The sequence below is a fragment of the Chelonoidis abingdonii genome, chromosome 9 (assembly GCF_003597395.2).
Source record: "Chelonoidis abingdonii isolate Lonesome George chromosome 9, CheloAbing_2.0, whole genome shotgun sequence".
NCBI lineage: Eukaryota > Metazoa > Chordata > Testudines > Testudinidae > Chelonoidis > Chelonoidis abingdonii.
The window spans coordinates 44,480,967-44,500,522 of NC_133777.1; the positions used below are offsets into that span (position 1 = coordinate 44,480,967).

General features: G+C 52.3%; 1 protein-coding gene across 6 annotated transcripts in view; it reads right to left on the bottom strand.

The window, feature by feature from the left end:
- The window catches only part of CELF6 (CUGBP Elav-like family member 6), a 213,277-nt gene extending 197,274 nt beyond the window's left edge, over positions 1 to 16,003 (bottom strand). For 4 of the 6 annotated variants that reach the window (XM_032769316.2, XM_032769328.2, XM_032769345.2 and 1 more), the window contains exons 1-2: positions 15,769 to 15,949; positions 45 to 127 (exon numbers count right to left, since the gene is read on the bottom strand). In XM_032769316.2, the coding sequence (XP_032625207.1) occupies positions 45 to 127; positions 15,769 to 15,949 (264 nt within the window). Of the gene's footprint in view, positions 1 to 44; positions 128 to 15,768 lie in introns of all 6 variants that reach the window. The other 2 variants (XM_032769352.2, XM_032769395.2) reach the window with 1 other exon arrangement.
- Between the last annotated feature and the right edge of the window lie 3,553 nt (positions 16,004 to 19,556).

Genomic DNA, 19,556 nt, shown 5'->3' on the forward strand with positions numbered 1-19,556 from the left:
CCAGCCATTCCTGATTCCCCAAAGAACAAGCTGCTGTCACTTACCCCAGGTAACGTCTTCTGCTCATGCAGCGCGCTCTGGGCTTTCAGAGCAGAGTCCCGGGCACAGTATGTGAGGAAGGCACAGCCTGAGGAGGGGAGAGATGGCAGTTATTGCACAAATGCTGAGCCAGAGCTCCTGCCCAGACGGCAAATCCAGCACGGAATTGACATGGTGCCTCTCCCCAGCTGAAGCAAAGGGCCCATGGCAGCATGGAGAGGGGCGACTAATGTACACAGGCAGGTGTGCCATCCATCCAGCCATAGCCAGTCCTCGGGGAAACCCCGGCCAGGCAGACTGCAGATTCCCACTGCTCTGCAGTAACCCTGGACAATGGCCTCTCCTGAGCACATCCGCCCCAGTGTGTCTTCTGAGCCCTCTTTGTGCCCTGAAGAGTTAGCACTGCCCTCTTCCAGCTCAGCCCTCATCACCCCAGTTCACCTGCCAAGTCCCGCTCTGCGCTCAGCTACCCCTCTGCACCGTCCATTGATGCTGCCTGGGGAGCATGTTTGCAGGTTGTTAGTGGAGCACTCAGTGCTCGGCACCGCACAGAGCAAAGAAGGGCCATGGGCTCTGCACACTTGGAGCATAGCATCCCCACTGGCAGAGAACATGGCATGGCACGGAGGATCCGGGCGAGCCAAGGGTCCGCGAGTCTTGGCGTGGGGCAGTGTACGGTTGGGGTTCTTGTCAATCAGGATACCCAGTGATGAGCTATCAGAATTGGAACAAGGGATTCCACCCAGATGGCCTCCTTGTGGGGGAGGGAATCGATTCACTTGCTCTCCCATTTAAACTAACCCTCTTGCTCAGATCCAGAGCCCAGGGGGGAAGCAACAGCGCTAGGCAAACTGCTACGGAGCCACTGCTTGCAGCAGATGCTTATACTCTGTCCCTGAAATCTGCCCAGCAGGTGTAAATCAGTGTTCGCCTGTCAATGTAACAGCACCACACCGACATGCACCAGCTGCGAATCCAGCCCTGTGTACACTGAGCAACTTGAAATGTGTCCTCAGAAAGTAATGCTGTCCACACCTGCCTCCCATGTGCAAACACCCGCGTCGGCTGACTGCAGCCGCCACCCAAACACCCGGCCTCCATGCTCATGCACCCTTGCTTCCTACCTCCCGAGCCACAGCATGTGATCCACACAGCATCCCCACAACCATCCACACCCTCTGTCCCCTAGGTAACACACCCTGCCCCTATGCAGCCCCCACACAACACCTCCAGCTCTGCAGGGTCCCTCCACCAACTGTGCACCCCCTCCACCAGCCACACCCTCTAGCCATAAGCACGCCCCTGGCACTCCCCAGACATCCCCACTCGCAGTGGCAGCTGGTTTCACTAGCTGGGCTCTCCAAGCCCTGGGGGATGAGCCCGCCGTGACTAACCAGAAAGAGCAGAATACTGGGGGAGGGGAAGGGGCTCCGGAGAGCAGGCAGCGATCTGGCCACCTGCAGTCTCCCATAGGTTGAAGGTCTAACAAGGATGAGTCCTGCGCTCCTCGCGAGGGAGGGGTCAGCAAGGGCCCTCATTAGGGGGCACCAAAGAGGCTCCAGCATGTCTGTCCCTCATGCCAGGTCTCTTATCATCACCTTCACGTGTCAGGGCCACACAAACATGACCCCCAGTGAAGCCAATGGGGTAGGCAGGTGTTTGTTCCAGTCCCATCTCTGCCATTGGCCTGCTGGGTGACGTGGGACAAATCAGTTCCCTACTATAATAATAATAATTGGAGATATACCAATCTCCTAGAACTGGAAGGGACCTTGAAAGGTCATTGAGTCCAGCCCCCTGCCTTCACTAGCAGGACCAATTTTTGCCCCAGATCCCTAAGTGGCCCCCTCAAGGACTGAACTCACAACTCTGGGTTTAGCAGGCCAATGCTCAAACCACTGAGCTATCCCTCTGTGCCTCAGTTTCCCCACCTGTCAAATGGCGGGTACTGATGCCACCCTCCTTGGTGAAGTGCTGGGGATCACTGCAGCAAAGCACTGAGTGCTGTTCATGTTATTACTAGGGAGTCAGTCCAGTCGTTCCTACCACCCCTGGGCAGAGGAGCAGTCTCACTGCATATTAACACGGTGCTACAACCACCATTACATTGGCACTGTCACTGGCATTGCCACTGAGGAAGCCCGGTGCTGGATGGGCCATGGAGACTGACTATAAACCCGAGGGAATCGACACTGGGATTTGGCTGTCCACCCAGAGGATCCCAGTGCTTCACCTGTCCACGGGATTGCATCTAAATCATAAATGAAGTGATGTGGATTTGGCCGCTGTGCAAGGACAGTGCTGGGTCAGGGAGAGGGGAGATGGGCTTGGATCTAAGGCAATCGGTGTGCATTAGCCAGGTCTGGTTAATTGAAATCAGCAAGCAGAGCCAAACACACCAGGATTAAAGCAAATCCCTCCAGATTAACAAATCAGCAGCACTAGGCAGACAATGTAGGGAGATGGGGATCGGACCAAGCTGTGGGGAGTGAGCTGCCCGGAGACAAGGCCCTCCTTTGAGCACAGCCCCACCCTCAAGCCATTACCCCCATCTCCACTTGGAGTCACCCCTGCCCCAGAGAGGCAGGGGCAGCAGTATGTCTCCCATATCCCAAGGAGCAGCCCCACTCTCCCTCCCCTTGGGCGATGCAGCAGGCATATCCTCTATCCCCCAAGGAGGCAGGGGGCACCTGCACTATTTACCCCCACAATTGGGGGGTATCTGCCTGGGGCTGGGCTATTCTTGTGCTGCTGGAGTCGGGTTGGCTGGGTCCCCAGAGAAGTATGGCTGGGGGTTAACACTCCCTTGAGATGCCTGGGGCTCTCAGAGCTATTATCTCAGGCTCTCTGCAAACACAGGTGAAATTGTTCCACCCAGGTCATATTTTCAAGCTTTTCTTCCCAGCCAGGTGGCCCAGAATCTTCCTACTGGTTTTTAATGAAAGCTGATTACCTCACATGGCACCAGGAGCTGGCACCACGCAAGGGCCTATAATGCCCATGTCAGACTAGGGACAGGCTGTACAGTGAGGCTGGGCAACATGACGAAGGGTAAGACAGACTGCAGGGCACTCTCCCTGCCTGGATCTGGCCCAGACCGTTAGACTCGAAGTAGGTGCCTCCTCCCCAGTTGCCCCAAGCACAAACACCCGTCCCCAAGACAGAGGCTACCTTTCAGTCATTTAGTAGCTCAAAGACTTCAGCCACTGAGGAGTTAGTGGACTAAGAGTCCATGAGGAACTGCTCTTCCTGTGATCAGCTATGGAAGAAGCGGTAAGCACTGATCTCAAAGAGCATGACTGACGGCTCTTCATCCAGCTGGGGTTCGGACAGTGAGGGTGGATCCAGCTCATCCCCAATGTAATGCCAATGACTACACCAGGGATAAATCTGTCCCCTTATTTTACAAGCATTTTTCACCTTTCGTCCCCATACACCCTATCCAGGGATCACTTCACCCTCTCCTGAAACCAGTCCCTTCTGGGGCGAGTCAGGACAGCTGTTTCATAGAATATCAGGGTTGGAAGGGACCTCAGAAGGCCATCTAATCCAACCCCCTGCTCAAAGCAGGACCAATCCCCAACTAATTTCTCAAGCCTGACCTTAAAAACCTCTAAGGAAGGAGATTCCACCACCTCCCTAGATAACCCATTCCAGTGCTTCACACCCTCCTAGTGAAAAAGGTTTTCCTAATATCCAACCTAAACCTCCCTCACTGCAACTTAAGACCATTGCTCCTTGTTCTGTCATCTGATATCACTGAGAACAGTCTAGACCCATCCTCTTTGGAACCCCACTTCAGGTAGTTGAAAGCAGCAATCAAATCCCCCCTCATTCTTCTCTTCTGCAGACTAATGGAGCACAGCAATATTGCCCCATCAGGTTTACCAAGGGTGATCCAATCTCCACCTGAAATTGCTGTGGGGAGTTTGGGAAGGTGGGCTTTGGCCAGGACCCCAGGGCTCTTCCCCCTGACCTTGTGAAAAGGGCCTCGGGATGATCTCTGATGGTCAGGAACGCTCAGGACCTCACTTTTACATGTCCTAGCATCTGCATCAGCATGATGCTTCTGGGTGGCCAGAAAGCCTTCTAGAAAAGAGGCTTCACAGGGCATCTGGTACCCTCTGCTCCTCCCCAGAGGAACTGATAATGCCCACTTGCAATGATGCCCCTGCCTGGGTCCTCTGGCCAAAGGACTGAGGGATCTAGATCAGGAGCCCTCATGGCATGAGCTAAAGGCCCAGGCTGGAACAGACTCTGAAATCTGGATAGCAACTGCACAGGTCCAAAGCCCAACCCTGTTACCATCGGTTGCCCATTACAGGCCCAAGCTAGCCAAGGCTGTGACAGGCATGTCTAGCACAAGCGGGGGGTTCTTCACTTCCATTCATTGAGGGCCAGCCAGATCCTCTTCTCCAGGCAAGCGGTGGCAGGGCTGCAGTTTGAAGGTGTCCGGTCGGCTCAGGTACCCAGCCCTGCGGGAAGCCCGCTGTGTGCTCTCAGCAGCACTGCATGCGCTCTCCCCTTGGGAGCGATGGCTGTTTCCAAAGAGGCAGTCCCCGGCTTGGGTTCATAGTCAGCTGGTTGTGGGAGGCTCAAGTGCAGGGCATCCTGGGAAATGTAGTACCAAATGGCTAGCAGACCTGGAGAATAGAGGCTGGAGAGTGGGGATTCTGGGAACTGGCTTGCTTAGAAAAGAGAGGGGGCTGCCCAGCTGTCCTTTAGCCAGAGAGCAGTGATCATTCCTACTGCCAGCCATGGGTCCATGTGAGTCTTGGGCATCATCCCCTCTGGTCTCAGCATCTGCTTCTGGGGGGTGATGGGTACTTCTTCTGGATTCCTACTTTCCTGCAGGAGTCCAGGGGGACCTAATGCTTAGCATAGGGAAATCCGCAGCTGGCTTAGACAGCCCGGGCCCAGTTGTTCCAGGGTTGGCTGCTGCACAATGCACTCATAGACTCATACACTTTAAGGTCAGAAGGGACCATCGTGATCATCTAGACTGACCTCCTGCACATCGCAGGCCACAGAACCTCACTCTCCCACACACCCCAATAATAGACCCACAACCTCTGGCTGAGTTACTGACATCCTCAAATCGTGGTTTAGAAACTTCAAGTTGCAGAAAACCCACCATTTACACTAGTTTAAATCTGTAAGTGACTCACACTCCAGGCTGCAGAAGAAGGAAAAAGACCTCCAAGGTCTCTTGCCAATCTGACCCGATGGAAAATTACTTCCCAATCCTAAATATGGCTATCAGCTAAACCCTGAGCATGTGGGCAAGCCCCACCAGGCAGTTATCTGGGAAAGAATTCCCTGTAGTGACTCAGAGCCCGCCCCTTGTACTGTCTCGTCTCCAGCCATGGGGGATTTTTGCTACTGGAGCATGTGGAGTGGCTCCTTGGGAGCCAGTACCTGCAGGCACAAGTTACAACAGCCTCAAGGATGCTCTAATTAGTGCTATAGGCTGGTAAAATTGCAGGGGAGGGGATGGACCACCTGTGCATGCTCCACTCCGTGTGCACTACGCATTCTCTAGTGCACATGGGCTCTGACCCAGGGCTTAGGGTAACATCTTTAGACTCCTCTTCTTTTAACCCTGTGCTGTATGGCTACTTTTACAGCCCCTTCAGCCCACCAACATGGCTTTATCTGGCTCACACCCTGCAACATTGGAAATATTTATTATCCCCATTTTTCACAGATGGGGATCCAAGGGCTGGAGAGAACTAACTGACTTGCCCAACAGGCAGGAAGCCTGCGGCAGAGGCTGGACTCAAACCCAGATCTGTGTCCCTCTCCTTAACTACAAGGCAATCCTGCCTCTACTAAAGCCTGGGCATAACTCAGAGAGGAGAGCACAACCTGCCACTTCCTTGAGCGTCAGGGGTTTTTCCACCAAGGTCTCCAAGCCAAGCAGTGACCATGTCTGACCCCGTTGAGCAGCCAAGTTACAAGCAGACTGAGGTAAAAGCATGCCCAGAGTCACCAAGATGCTGGCTGCCTGGCTACGCTGCCTGGACTTGCTTTATCTTTGAGATATGTGCATGGCAGTAGCTGGCTTGTGAACTGATTTCTAGGTCTGCTGGGTTTGAAATAACAGGCTAGAGTCTCCCCGGCAGCTCTCAGCCCTCATCCCAGCTCCCAACACCCCATTGCTACAGGATTTTATCCTGCTGAGAAAGGTGGTGCCCTGAGGCAGGTGGGGTGTAGCAGAGCAGCACATGGCACTGGCAATGCGGCCCCAACAGAGGGCGCTGAACACTAAAATCTCGCCCAGAGTGAGCAGCTGTGACCCAAGTGCCTCCCGTAGGCAACAGATGGGGCTACAAAGTTATGAGTCTGTAGCCAGAGACTTTCCAGGACATACCAAGATGGGCATCCTGCCCTGTGTTCACCACCTGCAGGACATTTCATCACAGGGAGCCAGGTGGGGTCACTGCCCTAAGATACAAACTCACTGGTTCTCGCGGTTATTGTGGGACAGATGGACGGCAAAGATTTGAAGATCTGTGACACGTAGGTCATTGTGTTCCAAAGCTGCGGGAGGTGAAACCAGACGCCTGGGGCAGGGACTCTCAGCACTCACTCAGGCACGAGTGAAATCACTGACATCCACGTGACAATTGAGACAAAGTGTGGGTTTGGGCCTTTACAAAGCAGCCCAGGAAGACGATGCTGAATAGCAAGACCATTGGAAGGGGCGGGGGTGCAGCTGAAGCTAACAAAGTACCCTGGTTTTGAAAAGAGACTGGAACTGTGTATCAGGGAAAGAAGGTCACAGATTACAATGGTCAAACTCTGTCTCAAAAAAAGTGGCTCCCAGCACTGGGCGGCCAAAGTACAGGGTGAGAAATACCCAGTAGCCAGGAAAGGACCTTGGCAGTATGCACAGGCTCTAGGTTGCGGTTTATCTGTTTCTTTTATCCGTGATGTTTTCAGTCCTTATGCTGCCTTCTCTTGGAATTGTCATCTTCAGCTTGGTGGCAGAAACGTCTCTTGACTTTCCCAGAAACACAGCTCACGCAGTGTGGAGCAGAGGGGAAACTAGTGGACCGGGTGGCAGCGGATGAGTGTGCATTGCGGGTGTCCGGGAGCCACGGGGCTGGGCACTCAAGTGTGACGCAGTGGGATGTACAGACAGGTGGGAGGGATGTGTGCCCCAGGCCAGAGCAGAACTCTGGGGTGAACTAGCTGTATGGATTTAGAGCCAGGTTCAATCTGCTCTGTCCCAGTGACTAGGGTTGGCAACTTCCTAAGTGCACAAAATCGAAGACCCTTGCCATGTGCCTGCCCCACCCCTTCCCAGAGGCCTTGCCCCTGCCCTGACCCTTCCCTGAGGCCCCACCCCTTCTCACTCCATCCCCACTCCTTCCGTCACTTCCTCTCCTCTACCCCCACTCACTTACATCAGGCTGGAGCAGGGGGTTGGAGTGCAGGAGGGAGTGAGGGCTCCGGCTGGGGATTTGGGCACCAGGGTGGGGCCAGAAATGAGGGGTTCAAGGTGCAGGAGGGTGCTCCACGCTGGGGCAGGAGGTTGGGGTGTAGGAGGGGGTGAGGGCTCCAGCTGGGTGTGCGGGCTCAGAAGAGGGGTTGGGGATGAGGGGTTTGGGATACAGAAGGGGGACTCCAGGCTGGAGCCGAGGGATTCAGAGTGCAGGAGGGGGCTCAGGGCTGGGGAAGAGGGTTGGGGTGTGGGAGAGGGTGAAGAGTGTGGGCTCTGGGAGCGAGAGGACTGTATGCATGTGGGGTGGTGGATGACAGGGAGAGTGGCTGTGGAGGGGGCAGGAGATGGGCCTGGGTGGTAAGCAAGCCTTGGATTGGTTGTTTGAGGGAGTCTGTATCTTACTAGTCTCTGCAGGAGGAGGGGAGGCAAGTATCTTCTTCCTGATCTTGGGGCAGATGAATGCGGTGTCTCCAAAAAGGCATAGTACATAGGTTTGGAACTGAAAGCACAAGGACCGTGACCACTGAGGGAAAAGAACTATCTGCACTGGCAAGGCTGCCGATGCCAATGTGTGGGTTCAGGACAATTCCTGGATCCTGAGGTTGCAAAAGTTTCCAGGAGAGCAAGGAGACCACCACGGCATGGGGATTGCTGACTGCAGGCTGATTTGGGTGGGTGAGAGGTGGCCACATTGGCCTCATATTCAGCTCACTGTGCAGTGTCTAAGAAGGTTGTGATCTACCTGCCATTGTGGTAGTTCACTCAGGCAGAAATGACCTGGCCCTTATTCCCGGTGTGCTCTCCTACAACGTATGAAAGCAGCTGTGGGTGGCATCAGAGATTTGTGCCCAGGACCGGTGATACTTTCCTCTGATTTGGTGGTGCCCAGGCAGCCTCAACTCAGCCTTCTTCCAGCATGGTCCCAACACTCTGCCCGCTCCACACTTACTGAAATGTGCCAGCTCTTCCACTCTTCTCAACACCTAGTCACGCCCCCCTCACCCCAGATTCCATCAAACACTATTAAAGGACAACATAAAATGGATGCCCATGCCACTCATCCGCTCTTCCCCTGGAGCAGGCAATGATCGACGAGAATTGCTGCCTGTTTGGTACAGGAGTGTTTGTGCTGTTAGGACATACGGGGTTGTGACAGGGCTTTGACTGTGATCTGAGGGAAGATCCATGTTTTCCACCCCCTCCAGTGTGAGAAAAGGGAAGGAGTGTGTGTACAGCAGGAGTAGGCAACCTATGGCACACGTGCCAAAGACGGCACATGAGCTGATTTTCAGTGGCACTCACACTGCCCAGGTCGTGGCCATCAGTCCGAGGGGTTCTGCATTTTAATTTAATTTTAAATGAAGCTTCTTAAACATTTTAAAAACCTTATTTACTTTACATAGAACAATAGTTTAGTTATATATTATAGACTTATAGAAAGAGACCTTCTAAAAACATTAAAATGTATTACTGGCACACGAAACCTTAAATTAGAATGAATAAATGAAGACTCAGCACACCACTTCTGAAAGTTTGCCGACCGCTGGTGTACAGGATGCACCATGTCAGTGCAGAATTGCCTGGGTTATGGCAGTTGCAGGGCACCTGTCTTTGATTCCAAAGGATCCTGCCAGCCATGAGGTGGAACATGAGAGGATGCTAATGCTTTAATGATGGTTAGGTGATGGTGTCCTGACAATGCACATAAGGGAGTTGTACAAGGCTATGAAGTGCTTCTGAAATTGAACTCATGGGGACACTTTCTGGGGCCGTGGCTAGGTGTGTGAGTGTATCCTGGACCTTACAATGCCAAACAGGCCTGCCTACTGCCTCCACTGGCACTCCTAACACCCTGCCTGAACCTGGAATGTACCCGCAGCATCCCAGCTACTGCCCACTCCAGGGGAACACAGAGAAGGTGGGGTAGGCAGCCTCTTGGAGTTTTCTATTTCCCTTTTGCCCTTGTCAGATGGAGTCCTATGGGTGAGTGAACAGGCTGTGAAAGGAGGGGAAGAGTTTGTATATTTCAACAATGGTGTGGCTGGCAGTGTGAAGGTGTGTGCATTAACAGGTCTGAAAGGGGGTAGTTAAGGTTGTCGGGGTGAGCTTAACGCTTTTCGGACATTTGAGTTTTGCTCAGCTCAGCATTCAGCAGGGATGACCAACCACTAAGCAAAGAGAACTCTGTGCTAAGGTAGTGTTCTGCCATTGAATTTCAGATAAGACCCATAATCCAAACAAGACACCTATTACCTCCACCTACACTCAGACAAGCTGTGTCACCTCCCCAGCCTGTTTTGCTGCCTAGAGACAAATTAATGAGCACTGACATGGCCCAGAACGTCACTCAGGGCGATGTCCACTCCAGAGCTGGGCAAACTAGAATAAAGGAAAGCAAGGAGCTGTCAGAGCCCCTGGCCTACTTGGGCAAGGAAGGAGGGTTCATACGCCTAGGGGAGATCTCCTGAGCATCCTCTGGGTCCCCTGTGCTCAGTGCATAGCTGCTGTGCTCACCACCCCTCATTAGCACAGCTAACGTAGCAGCTACAGAGAGGCCCAGCAGGGGTCCATGCAGCTTGATGCAGCATTAGCTCCAGCTCAGAGATCCTTAGGGGCAGCAACAGAGCTGCTAAGAGGCTGCTCCCCAGCCCATACTGCTAGCCCAGCCCTAATCTTGGTATCCAAGGGAGCCTCCACCTCCAGAGAAACTTCTACTGGGTTGAAGGAAGGTGGGAAGATGCCACCAAACTGGCACTGCTCCCCACAGGTGACCTCCAGGGTTTGTCCACCCAGATGGCCCCCCAGGGCTGATCCCCCTAGATCTGTGTCTCCTCTACTAAGGAAGCAGGGAGGCTGATCCAGCCTTGGCCGTCTGTATTGTCTATACAACTAGGTACACTGGCGGCACACACCCTCTCTCAGGGAGCACGAGTGCTGCAGCTACTCTGGTATCTAGTGTCCATGCACTCCTTCCCGTGGTGGGTGGGGGGTTATTGTTCTGCATTACACCCATGCCACTGGAGCTTTGTCATCAGTGGCTCACACAGCATTCCCCAGCGGGTGCTGAGTGTCACACAGGCCTTCCCAGACTCTCCAGGGAGCTGGTAACCAGGGAGACCATGTCACCGTAACCTCTTCTCCCTCAGCAAGCCGAGCCACTGGAAAGAGAAAGGTTCCCTACCTCCACAAGCCAAGAGAGCGGCCAGCCTATCCCTGCCCCTCTGCTTGGCCCATGGGGCTGAGAATGTTTCAGGCAGCTAGACTCTGGTTCTCTGGCCATTTCTCATTTTCCTACAGCATTGCCTCTCCTTTTCTTTCTCTCCCAGCAGGCCACTAACAAAGACCAGCAGCGGCTGTTCTGACAGGCAATGGATCTGACACTGTAGAAACCCAGTGTCCAGATCATGATGGCTGGCTGGTGACATCAGCATGAGCTGAACTGATGGGTCTCAGGCCAGGTCCTAGTGGTCTCATGAGAGCTGGCACCAGCCGGCCCCCCTGGCTGAGAGTCATCAAGGAGTGACTGTGATGTGGAGCGTGAGCTCCCCTCTCACCAGAGCAGTGTCGCACATTGGTGAGGCAATCTGGGAGGATGCTTACCCTGCAGTTGCCCATGCAGTCCCTGTTCTATGGACAAAAATATCCCCATGGATGGCAATCCAAGGCCTCTTTCCCAGCATAACCTTTACTTGACTCTGAAAGCACTCTACTGAGGGAGCTCTCCATGCATCAGGAGAAGGGCTCTGCTGAGAAGCCAGGCTGGGGTGCCCTTGTAGGATAGGGTCACCCAACATCTCAGAAGAACAAAACCCATCTTGTCCACGTCCCCTCAGCTCCTCAGATGGGCACAAAGGCATTTCAGGGGCCAGACCTCAGCTTGGTTTGCACTGCGTATGCTAATTCTGCAAGGAAGAAATTTGATGTGCCCCTAACCAACGGGGGATTGGGAAGAGGGAGCCTTGGCGTGGGCTAAAGTTTGTCATCAGAGACCATTAAGCCCCACAGAGCTCAGTGGGCTTTGGACTAGGCTCCTCAAGACAGACGACATTTTCCCAGCTGTCTCTGATCAGAAGCGTGAATTGTGACTCTTGTCTACTGCAGCATCTATTCACTGAACACTCCCAAAGTTGTTGTGCCTGGCACCAGTAAACTTGCACTGCAATGCTCCCCAGAGGCAGCTGCATTTCAGTGGTGGACAAAGGCAAAGAAATAAACAACTCTTTGTGTCCCCAGAGGCAGTGTGTAATGCACCATGCACCAGTTCTTCCCTGCAAAAGGCACTATGTACCAATACAGGGGATCGGACACTGTTGGTATTAATTACTATAGTCCATAGGAAGAAAGCGCAATCTATGTTGGCGCAGATCCTGTGTGTTTGTGGTCTCCCTGGCCCTGTGTACTCGTGCTGAAAGGAGCAAAACTGGTGTTGCCGGTTATCTCCTTCTCTTCACAACTCCTTTTTTTCTTTCTTTAGACATTTTGATTCACTTTCTCCAGCCTCTGTCAGCTCTGTCACCAAATCTGGGTCCAGAGGCTGAATTTCAGTAGAACGTTTCAGTTCAGTCACCAAAAGAATCCTGAAGGAGACTGAAGGAAGAGCCCAAATCTCAGCAGTGACACTGTACTGAAAAATTATCAATGAAGGAGGGAGCAAGGAAGGGCGGTGCAGATGCCAGATCAAAGAGTGAAGGGGGTAGAGAAAGGAAAAAGCAAGAAGAGGGAAACAATGAAAGAAAGCGAAAATGAAGGGACAGCAATTCTGGGGAATTCAGAGGGCTTCGCTGTTTATGAGACATCATTTGTGCCCCAGATTTCTGTTTCAGAGGGTTATTGTGATGGGAAATACTTGGGGATGATGGACAGTACTTAGTGCTGCAGGGGAAAGGTTTGCAAAACTATTCCAGGAAAGGTTTGATTGGTATTTTAAATTTGAAGGGGGAAAGGGGTGCAAGCAGAAATCTTGCTCTTATGGGTCAAGCCTAGTCCAGCTGAGCTTCTTCCAGTGCTGAGTGCTAAGAAAACACTCTTTAGATAGACAGATAGATAGATAGATAAGAGAATGTAGCCACCTTCTGCTACACCACAAATTTATTATTTTATTTTCAGGACTAAATTACAAGGCTGAATTTTGACATCTTTTGACTTAATCTCTTTGGGCCTAATTCTGATCCTCTTAGTAGCATTTTCCTCAGTAATTCCTATTGATTGTAAAGGGGTTTATTCCTGGGGAGAGGTGCTACTCAGTGTGAGAAAGAGAACTGGTTTCGGGCCCTTTCAATATCACAGCCTTTGGTTTGTGAATCAAAAATGAAACTAGTGTAAGATTTGTCATTATGGTGAGCTCTTACTCACATGAGTAACTCTGTCATAGCCATGTGAGTAAATGCTTGTTGTTATGTATAAGGGCTGCACAACCTAACCTGCACTGTTTATATCTCTGGCTGGCAAAACTGTCAGCACAAATTGCCCAGCCCAGGCACAAATCTATTTACTCCCTCTTTATTATGCTGATGAAATGAATGAATGATATTTCACTAGGATTTCACAAAAAGAATTAGCCAAAGCAAGCAGGAAAGAAGAATTTTGCCAGGCTCCTTCAATGCTGTATACCTAATCACCATCTTTCTCTTCCAATTATTTTATTAGGTCATATTCAAAGCTTCTTAAAGTGATATTAAAACAGCAGCAAAACAGTTTCCCTTCAAAAAAAGTAAATATTTAATGAATGAAATTGACATTGATGCATTTTTAATATTGGCACAATTAAATCTGCCAGATGATTAAGTATTAATAACTCTTAATAAGTGCAATCTACTTGCCTTCAAATAGAATGAATTCAGGAGTGGAGCAATGCAGGGAGTGTTGCCATCAGCCTGCAATGGGATAGACAACAGCGATTTGGGGCGGCCAATTTGTTCTGTTTGTTTAACAATCTTTAAACTTCCTTTATGTGTAATGTTTTTACTCTCCTGTGTAAGGCAGGGAGATCACGTGCACTCACACAAATTATCTTTTAACATTTTAGAAAAGTTGCTGATATAAAACTGAAAATATCCAACTAAAGCTGTTTAGCTACTAGCCATTTATGTCCCTTTCCTATCAGCTGTCTGCATTTACAATATTTACCATTTCAAACCAACTCAGCATTCTACTCAGAGGGGAGGGCAGTTTGCATGAATCTAATCTATCTATCTAATCATCCTGAAATGTCTGGTAGAAGTTCTGAGTGCACATGCACAAGCTAGCTCCACTCCAAAGCTTAAAAAGTAAAGAGAGATGACATTTTAATTAGATGAGTGTCTTCAATTAACTGGCATTTTTTCAGCATGATATTTAAAGTTGCACAAGTCTGATTATTTTTGTGGCATGGGGAAGGGTTTTCCAGAAGATAGATGGATGGATGTGAAAGAAAGAAAGAAATATATTCACTTTTTGTATTGAAATGTCAACTGCCCCTGCCTTGTTAGCATTAGATGTGGAAACCAGACCTAAGAAAGCACACAGAGAAATTTGGGATGCTCCGTAACAGACTTGAGAACTAAGGAGTTAAAATGGCCAGACAGTTGCCAGCTGTGGAACAGTCATCTATCTATCATGTTAAAGACCAAGTTTCATTTTGGCTTCCTAGAAACTCCAGAGAATACCTCCTGCTACCTGCATCCTGGAGTCTCATTTTATGTCTTGGAACCATTCTGTTCTTTCCATCTGGGAGAGACATAACCTCCCATGTACCAGTTCTGTGCTTCCCTCTCTGTTTCAGTCATCAGGTGCCTCTACCTGAACTGGGGTTCAGAATTATATAAACCCCTTATCTAAGAAATCCTACCTGGGAAATATTGGAAATCAAGGAGTAACGCGCTCACACATGCTACAGGGTATTAACTCCTAATTCTGCAAAGGAAAAAGCAATCAGGATTACAAGGCCTCTGGTTTGTATTCAGCAGGGGAGCTTTTCAAAACAGTCATCCGAGGAAAAGTTGCAAAGGCATGGGGTGATTTTGTTATTGTAGATGTTTGGGGAGGGGCAGTTTTGGGAATGGGGGACAATGATCTAAGCTCCCACTTGGTCAGGTTGTTCTGAAATTTACCAGCTTTCATTACCCCTCTCCCTTGAACAGAATCCCTCTGACCAGCAGAGAATATTCCATGACACATTTAAAGCTAAACCAAGATTTTGAAACACAAGTACGGAATCCGTTATCAAACAGTCAGATTCAGATCCTCTGCTTTTTACAAATCAGGAGGGAGTGCCTTACTTCTTTATTTCTTTTAAAAATACAAACCAGAGTATTTGTTAAGGACCTAGCTGGGATGGATGGGGAACATTTATTGTATTACAAATCAGAGCATTTACCTAGAAGCAAACTGAGTCTGCTTCCCAAGCCTAGCTCTTTCGCTGCTGCTACTCAGTTGGTTTACCTCCTTGCTTTTTGCATGCTGCTACTTTCACAACAGTTGCAAGAAGTCACCCAACAGGTAATCCTTTCCATGACTGCTTCCCCCCCGACTTTCCACATTCAGCGAGGTTACCAGCTGCCAGCTGATGACACACACCATTTTTCCCTGCAAAATGTTGTTTCTCAACTGCAGTATAAGCCCATCCATAAACACCCCATTATTATTATTTAAAGGGATCAAGAGGTTTTATTCTCTACTTTGAACTGATTTTCTCTCCAGCTAGAAACCAAACTGAAAAGCTGCCCCCTCCGCAGGCACAAAAACATTGATTTCTAAACACAATTTTTTGGCACTAATTTAAATCACTAGACAAAGAGGTAGAGGTAGGCAACTCCCAGTGCCTAGCCCCCATCCATGCTTGAACCAGACCTGGCAAATGTGGCAAACCCAGCAGTTACTGATGGCACACACATGAGGCTCAGCCCCACAAGGATGGGGTGGGGTCGGATCTATAACCAGGCACCCTGCTCTTCACCTGACCCAACTTTACCCTCCCCATGGTTAAGAGCCTGTTGATCTGGGGGCAGCTGAAGTGGGGCTGGGTGGGCGATGGGGCGGGGGGCTCTGGGTGCAGGAGTGGATGCTGGGGGCCAGATCCTCTCCCCCTTGCACACACTGGGCCTGCGGAGCTAGCGGGCTTCGGGAGCTGGGTGCAGGTGGGAGAGCTGGGGCAGTTGCAGGGCTGGGTGGGCAATCTGGGGGGCTCTGGGGGCTAGGTGTACGGTGCAGGCGGGGGGCTGGGGCCGGGCCCCCCTCCCCCGAGCAGCCGGCCCTTTGTTGCTCCGGGCCGGGGCCAGGGCCGGGGCCGGGGGCGCCCCTACCTTTGTGCATGCCGGTGAACCTGTCCTTTAGCACCGTGAGCTCGTAGATCTTGCCGAACTCCTCGAAGAGGGGCTTGAGGTCCCCCTCCTCCAGGTTGCGGGGGATCTGCCCCACGAACAGCTTGATGGCATCGTGGTCCTTCATGGCGATGCCGGCCGGGCCGGGGCTCAGTCCGTTCATCCTGGCGGCGCTGTCCGCGGTGCTGAGCGCGGCGCCGCCGCTGCCCGTAGCCATGCTCCCGCGGCCGGCCGCGTTCCTGCTCCGCGCGCGGGGGCCCGCCTCTGCGCGCCCCTCCGCGCCCCGCTCGCGCCTGCCCCCCAGCCGGATGACGTCAGCCGGCTAGCCCGCCACGAGACGCAAGGTTTTAGCATAATGAGGCAGCGGGAGCCAATCAGAGGGGGCAGCCGGCAGCGGGACAGGGACTGGGAAACAACCCCCCTCCCCGCCCCCGTGCCAGCCCCGCTCCCCGTGCACGGGGTGGAGGTGCCGGGATGGGAGCTGCGGGGGGAGGGGTGCACCAGCCTGCTCCGTGGAGCTGGCACGGGGCGCCGGAGCCGCTCCGCGAGCAAAGAGGGGGAGGGGGACAGGGAGCTACTATTGCAGCAGATGCATGAGCGCTTCAGCTGGGCGGGTGGGCGGACAGGGGGAGCTGGGGCAGAGGCAGAGGCCTTGCAAACTAAGAGTTGAGGGAGCTAAGCAGAGGGTAAATGCCAAGGCGGTAGGAGGGGATCAGTGCCAGCCCTGTGGGTGCTGGCCCCAGGAGCAGACACCAGGGGCTGGAGCAAGGGGCAGCACCCAGCATAACGCACATCCCTTGGACTCAGCCAAGCTGCCATCCTCTTTCCTTCCCCGTAGAGCATTTGTGTGTTTTCAGACAGCCGGCAGCAAAGATCATAGGTGGGGGTGGGGGGCGCGCAGCCCTGGCTAGAAGTGGTTTCCTTCAACTACAGGGCACAGTTTGGTTCAATGGCTCTCAGCACCCCAGCTATACAGATTGTTCCAGCACCCCTGCAGAAGGGGATGGTTTGTGCAATCAGAAGAAGGATCTCTCCAGCTGCTCATGAACTCACAACTTTAGGGTCTGTCAGACAGAACAGCTGCATTTTAACAAGGGGTGTAAGGGGACAGAACACAACAGAAATGGCTTATCAAATCCCATTCTCTCTCATCAGATGCGTTAAGGTTAGGTATCTGTCCAATATGAGATTAGATAGATAGCTAGATCTTCCACTGACTTCAATGGACTTTAGGAAATTAAATACCTTTGTGGATTTTGGCCTATGTTGTTTTTAACATAAATACACTGTCTGGGAGCAAAATGGCAGCTGTTATGGAAATATTATGTTAAACAAGCTGGGGTAGAAGCCTAGCAAGCTGGCTATGCAGGGAGACACTTGAGATTTCAGCACACTCTTTGCAGTCTTATCCAGTAGCCCTGGAGGAACTGAAAGGCTGGTTGAAAGGGAACATGTGACTGGGAAATTCACTGGGCCTGTAAAAAACTCTCAACCCAGGAGGGAGCTTTGGGGGCAGCTGAGTTCCTCCCGCATCCCTGGGGCATGGCCCTCAGAGCTTAGGGCAGGCCTTTGCACATGGGGGTGGAAGGAGCTGGGATCTCAGATCACACTTCTGCCTGAGTTCACAGTGCTCTGAGTGGAGAATGATGGGGAGGGAGATTGGGTTTGTCTAACAGTGTGTGGAGGGAAAGCACTCTCATCCTGCAAAATGAGATCTCAGAGCTCAGGACCTCTCCCCACACCCAGTGTGTGTGGGGGCAAACAGTGGGAGTGAGATTCTATTTGCATAATTCCCATCTCTTCAACCTCCCCTGCTCGTGCTAGTAACCAGGGGCACTGGAGGAGATGCCCATATTCCCCAGCTTGGGCCTAGCCAGTCCTTCTCTTGGCAGCAGTGTGCAGCACCATTGGCTGTGCAGGGTCTTCCCAGGCTGCAGGGAGCTGGGATGGGCGGAGGCCTCGTGTGGAAAGGAGCCACATTTATTCCCCTGTGATGAAGTGGGGTTTTATTCATCTTGTTATGTTGCATGTGAGTCTTACTGTCCCATACCAATAGTGTGTGTACCTTAGTTTCGCTGTGTACTGCACCAATACTTCAGTGGTGGGAATTGGGTGTTTGAGATTTTTGCTGAGGCCCTCAGGGCAGGTGAGGCTGCCCAGCTCTTTGCACCGATGTAACCTGACACCCAGGAGGAGGGATGTGACCAGGTGACACCTTTTGCCCAGGAAGTGAGACAAAGAGAAGGAGGAGGAGCAACAAGGGGGGTGTCGTAGGTTGGGTTGCTAGAAGCTGGCAGTTTATGTGGGGGGACTGGAAGAGGGGGAGTCCAGGGCATCTGGCCCAGGACTCCCAAGATGGACTTGGCTGAAAGTCACTGATTTCTGTGATACCAAGCTTTGTTCTGTGCTGCATTCCTGTCAACTAATAGACCCAGGGCCATCCTTACCTGTATGCAAAGTACTTAGCTGGGTAGGGCACCAGGAAATTTCGGGCACCAAATTCCCTGGTGCCCTGCGCAGCTGCGTGCTGCTTCAGTCCCTGCCCTGGCTCTTCCACAGGGCCTCCGCCCCTGCCCCACCTCTTCCTGCCCTTGCCCAGCCCTGCCCCCACTTCCTTGAGCTTTGCAGCAGGGTGGGGGCTCCGCTCACTGGTGGTGAGAGTGCAGTGACCCAGACCCAGCCACAGCATCGGTAAGTGCTGGAGGGTGTGTCCCCCCTTCCCCCTAAGCCAGCGTCGCCCCCCTCTGCGGAGGCCTGGGGCCCGTCCCCCCCCCTTCCCCTGCAGAAGCCTGTCCCATCCCCACAGGGGAGAAGCGGGGCGAGAGGGGGGAGGGGCTCTGTAGGGCCTCAGAATAGCTAGGGACAGCCCTGAATAAACCTTCTGTTTTACTGGCTGGCTGAGAGTCACATCTGACTGCAGAGTTGGGGTGCAGGGACCTCTGGCTTCTCCAGGAGCCCCGCCTGTGCAGACTTGTTGCGGGAAGTGCACAGCGTGGAAGGGGATGCTGAATGCTCCGAGGTCAGACCCAGGAAGGTTGAAGCTGTGTAAGCTTCTTGCCCTGGTGACAGTGTGCTCAGAGATAGGAGGTTCCTCCAGAGTCCTGACTGGCTTCATACGGAGTAGTTCCAGAGCATTGACCCGGTGACTCCGTGACACCCACCATCCCCCTCACACTGCAAAATAACTGCAGCTGCCTGGGTCTGTGATGAAATGGCTGCTCCGAAGAGGCCTCCAGACACATGGTTGTTCATCTACCAGATGCTCCACAGGGGAATGTTTAAATCCCTCGTACTCCCTCTGCACAAACAAGCCATGAGTGTGAGAGCTGCCTCCTCCCCTCAGTGTCTCCTGCCTCCCAGACCAGCGGCCCTTGGCATGCAAAGTGAGTATAGAGTGGGTGTGGCGTTGCACTCGTGTGAAGGACACCACAAGGTGCAGGATATCAGGGAATTATGCACTCTGATTACATGTCTGTCTTCAGAAGCAACCCCAGAGGTCACACCACTTCCCTTCACAAGAGGTAAGGACACTGAGTCAGCCCTGACTCAGCAGGGAGAGTGCCTCTTAGGGTATCATGCACAGCATCTACAAGTTCCTTAGGGGTTTCCCATTAAGTAGTGACCAGGTTCCACCCTGCTTAAGTCTGAGATCACAACCTAGGTTGGCAAAGGAGGCTGCTGCATAGTGGTTTGCATTCCTCCATACTATCATTGCTTGCTGTTTTACACTAGCTATGGATCTGCCCCAGCCTGCCTGCCCATGTGCCCAC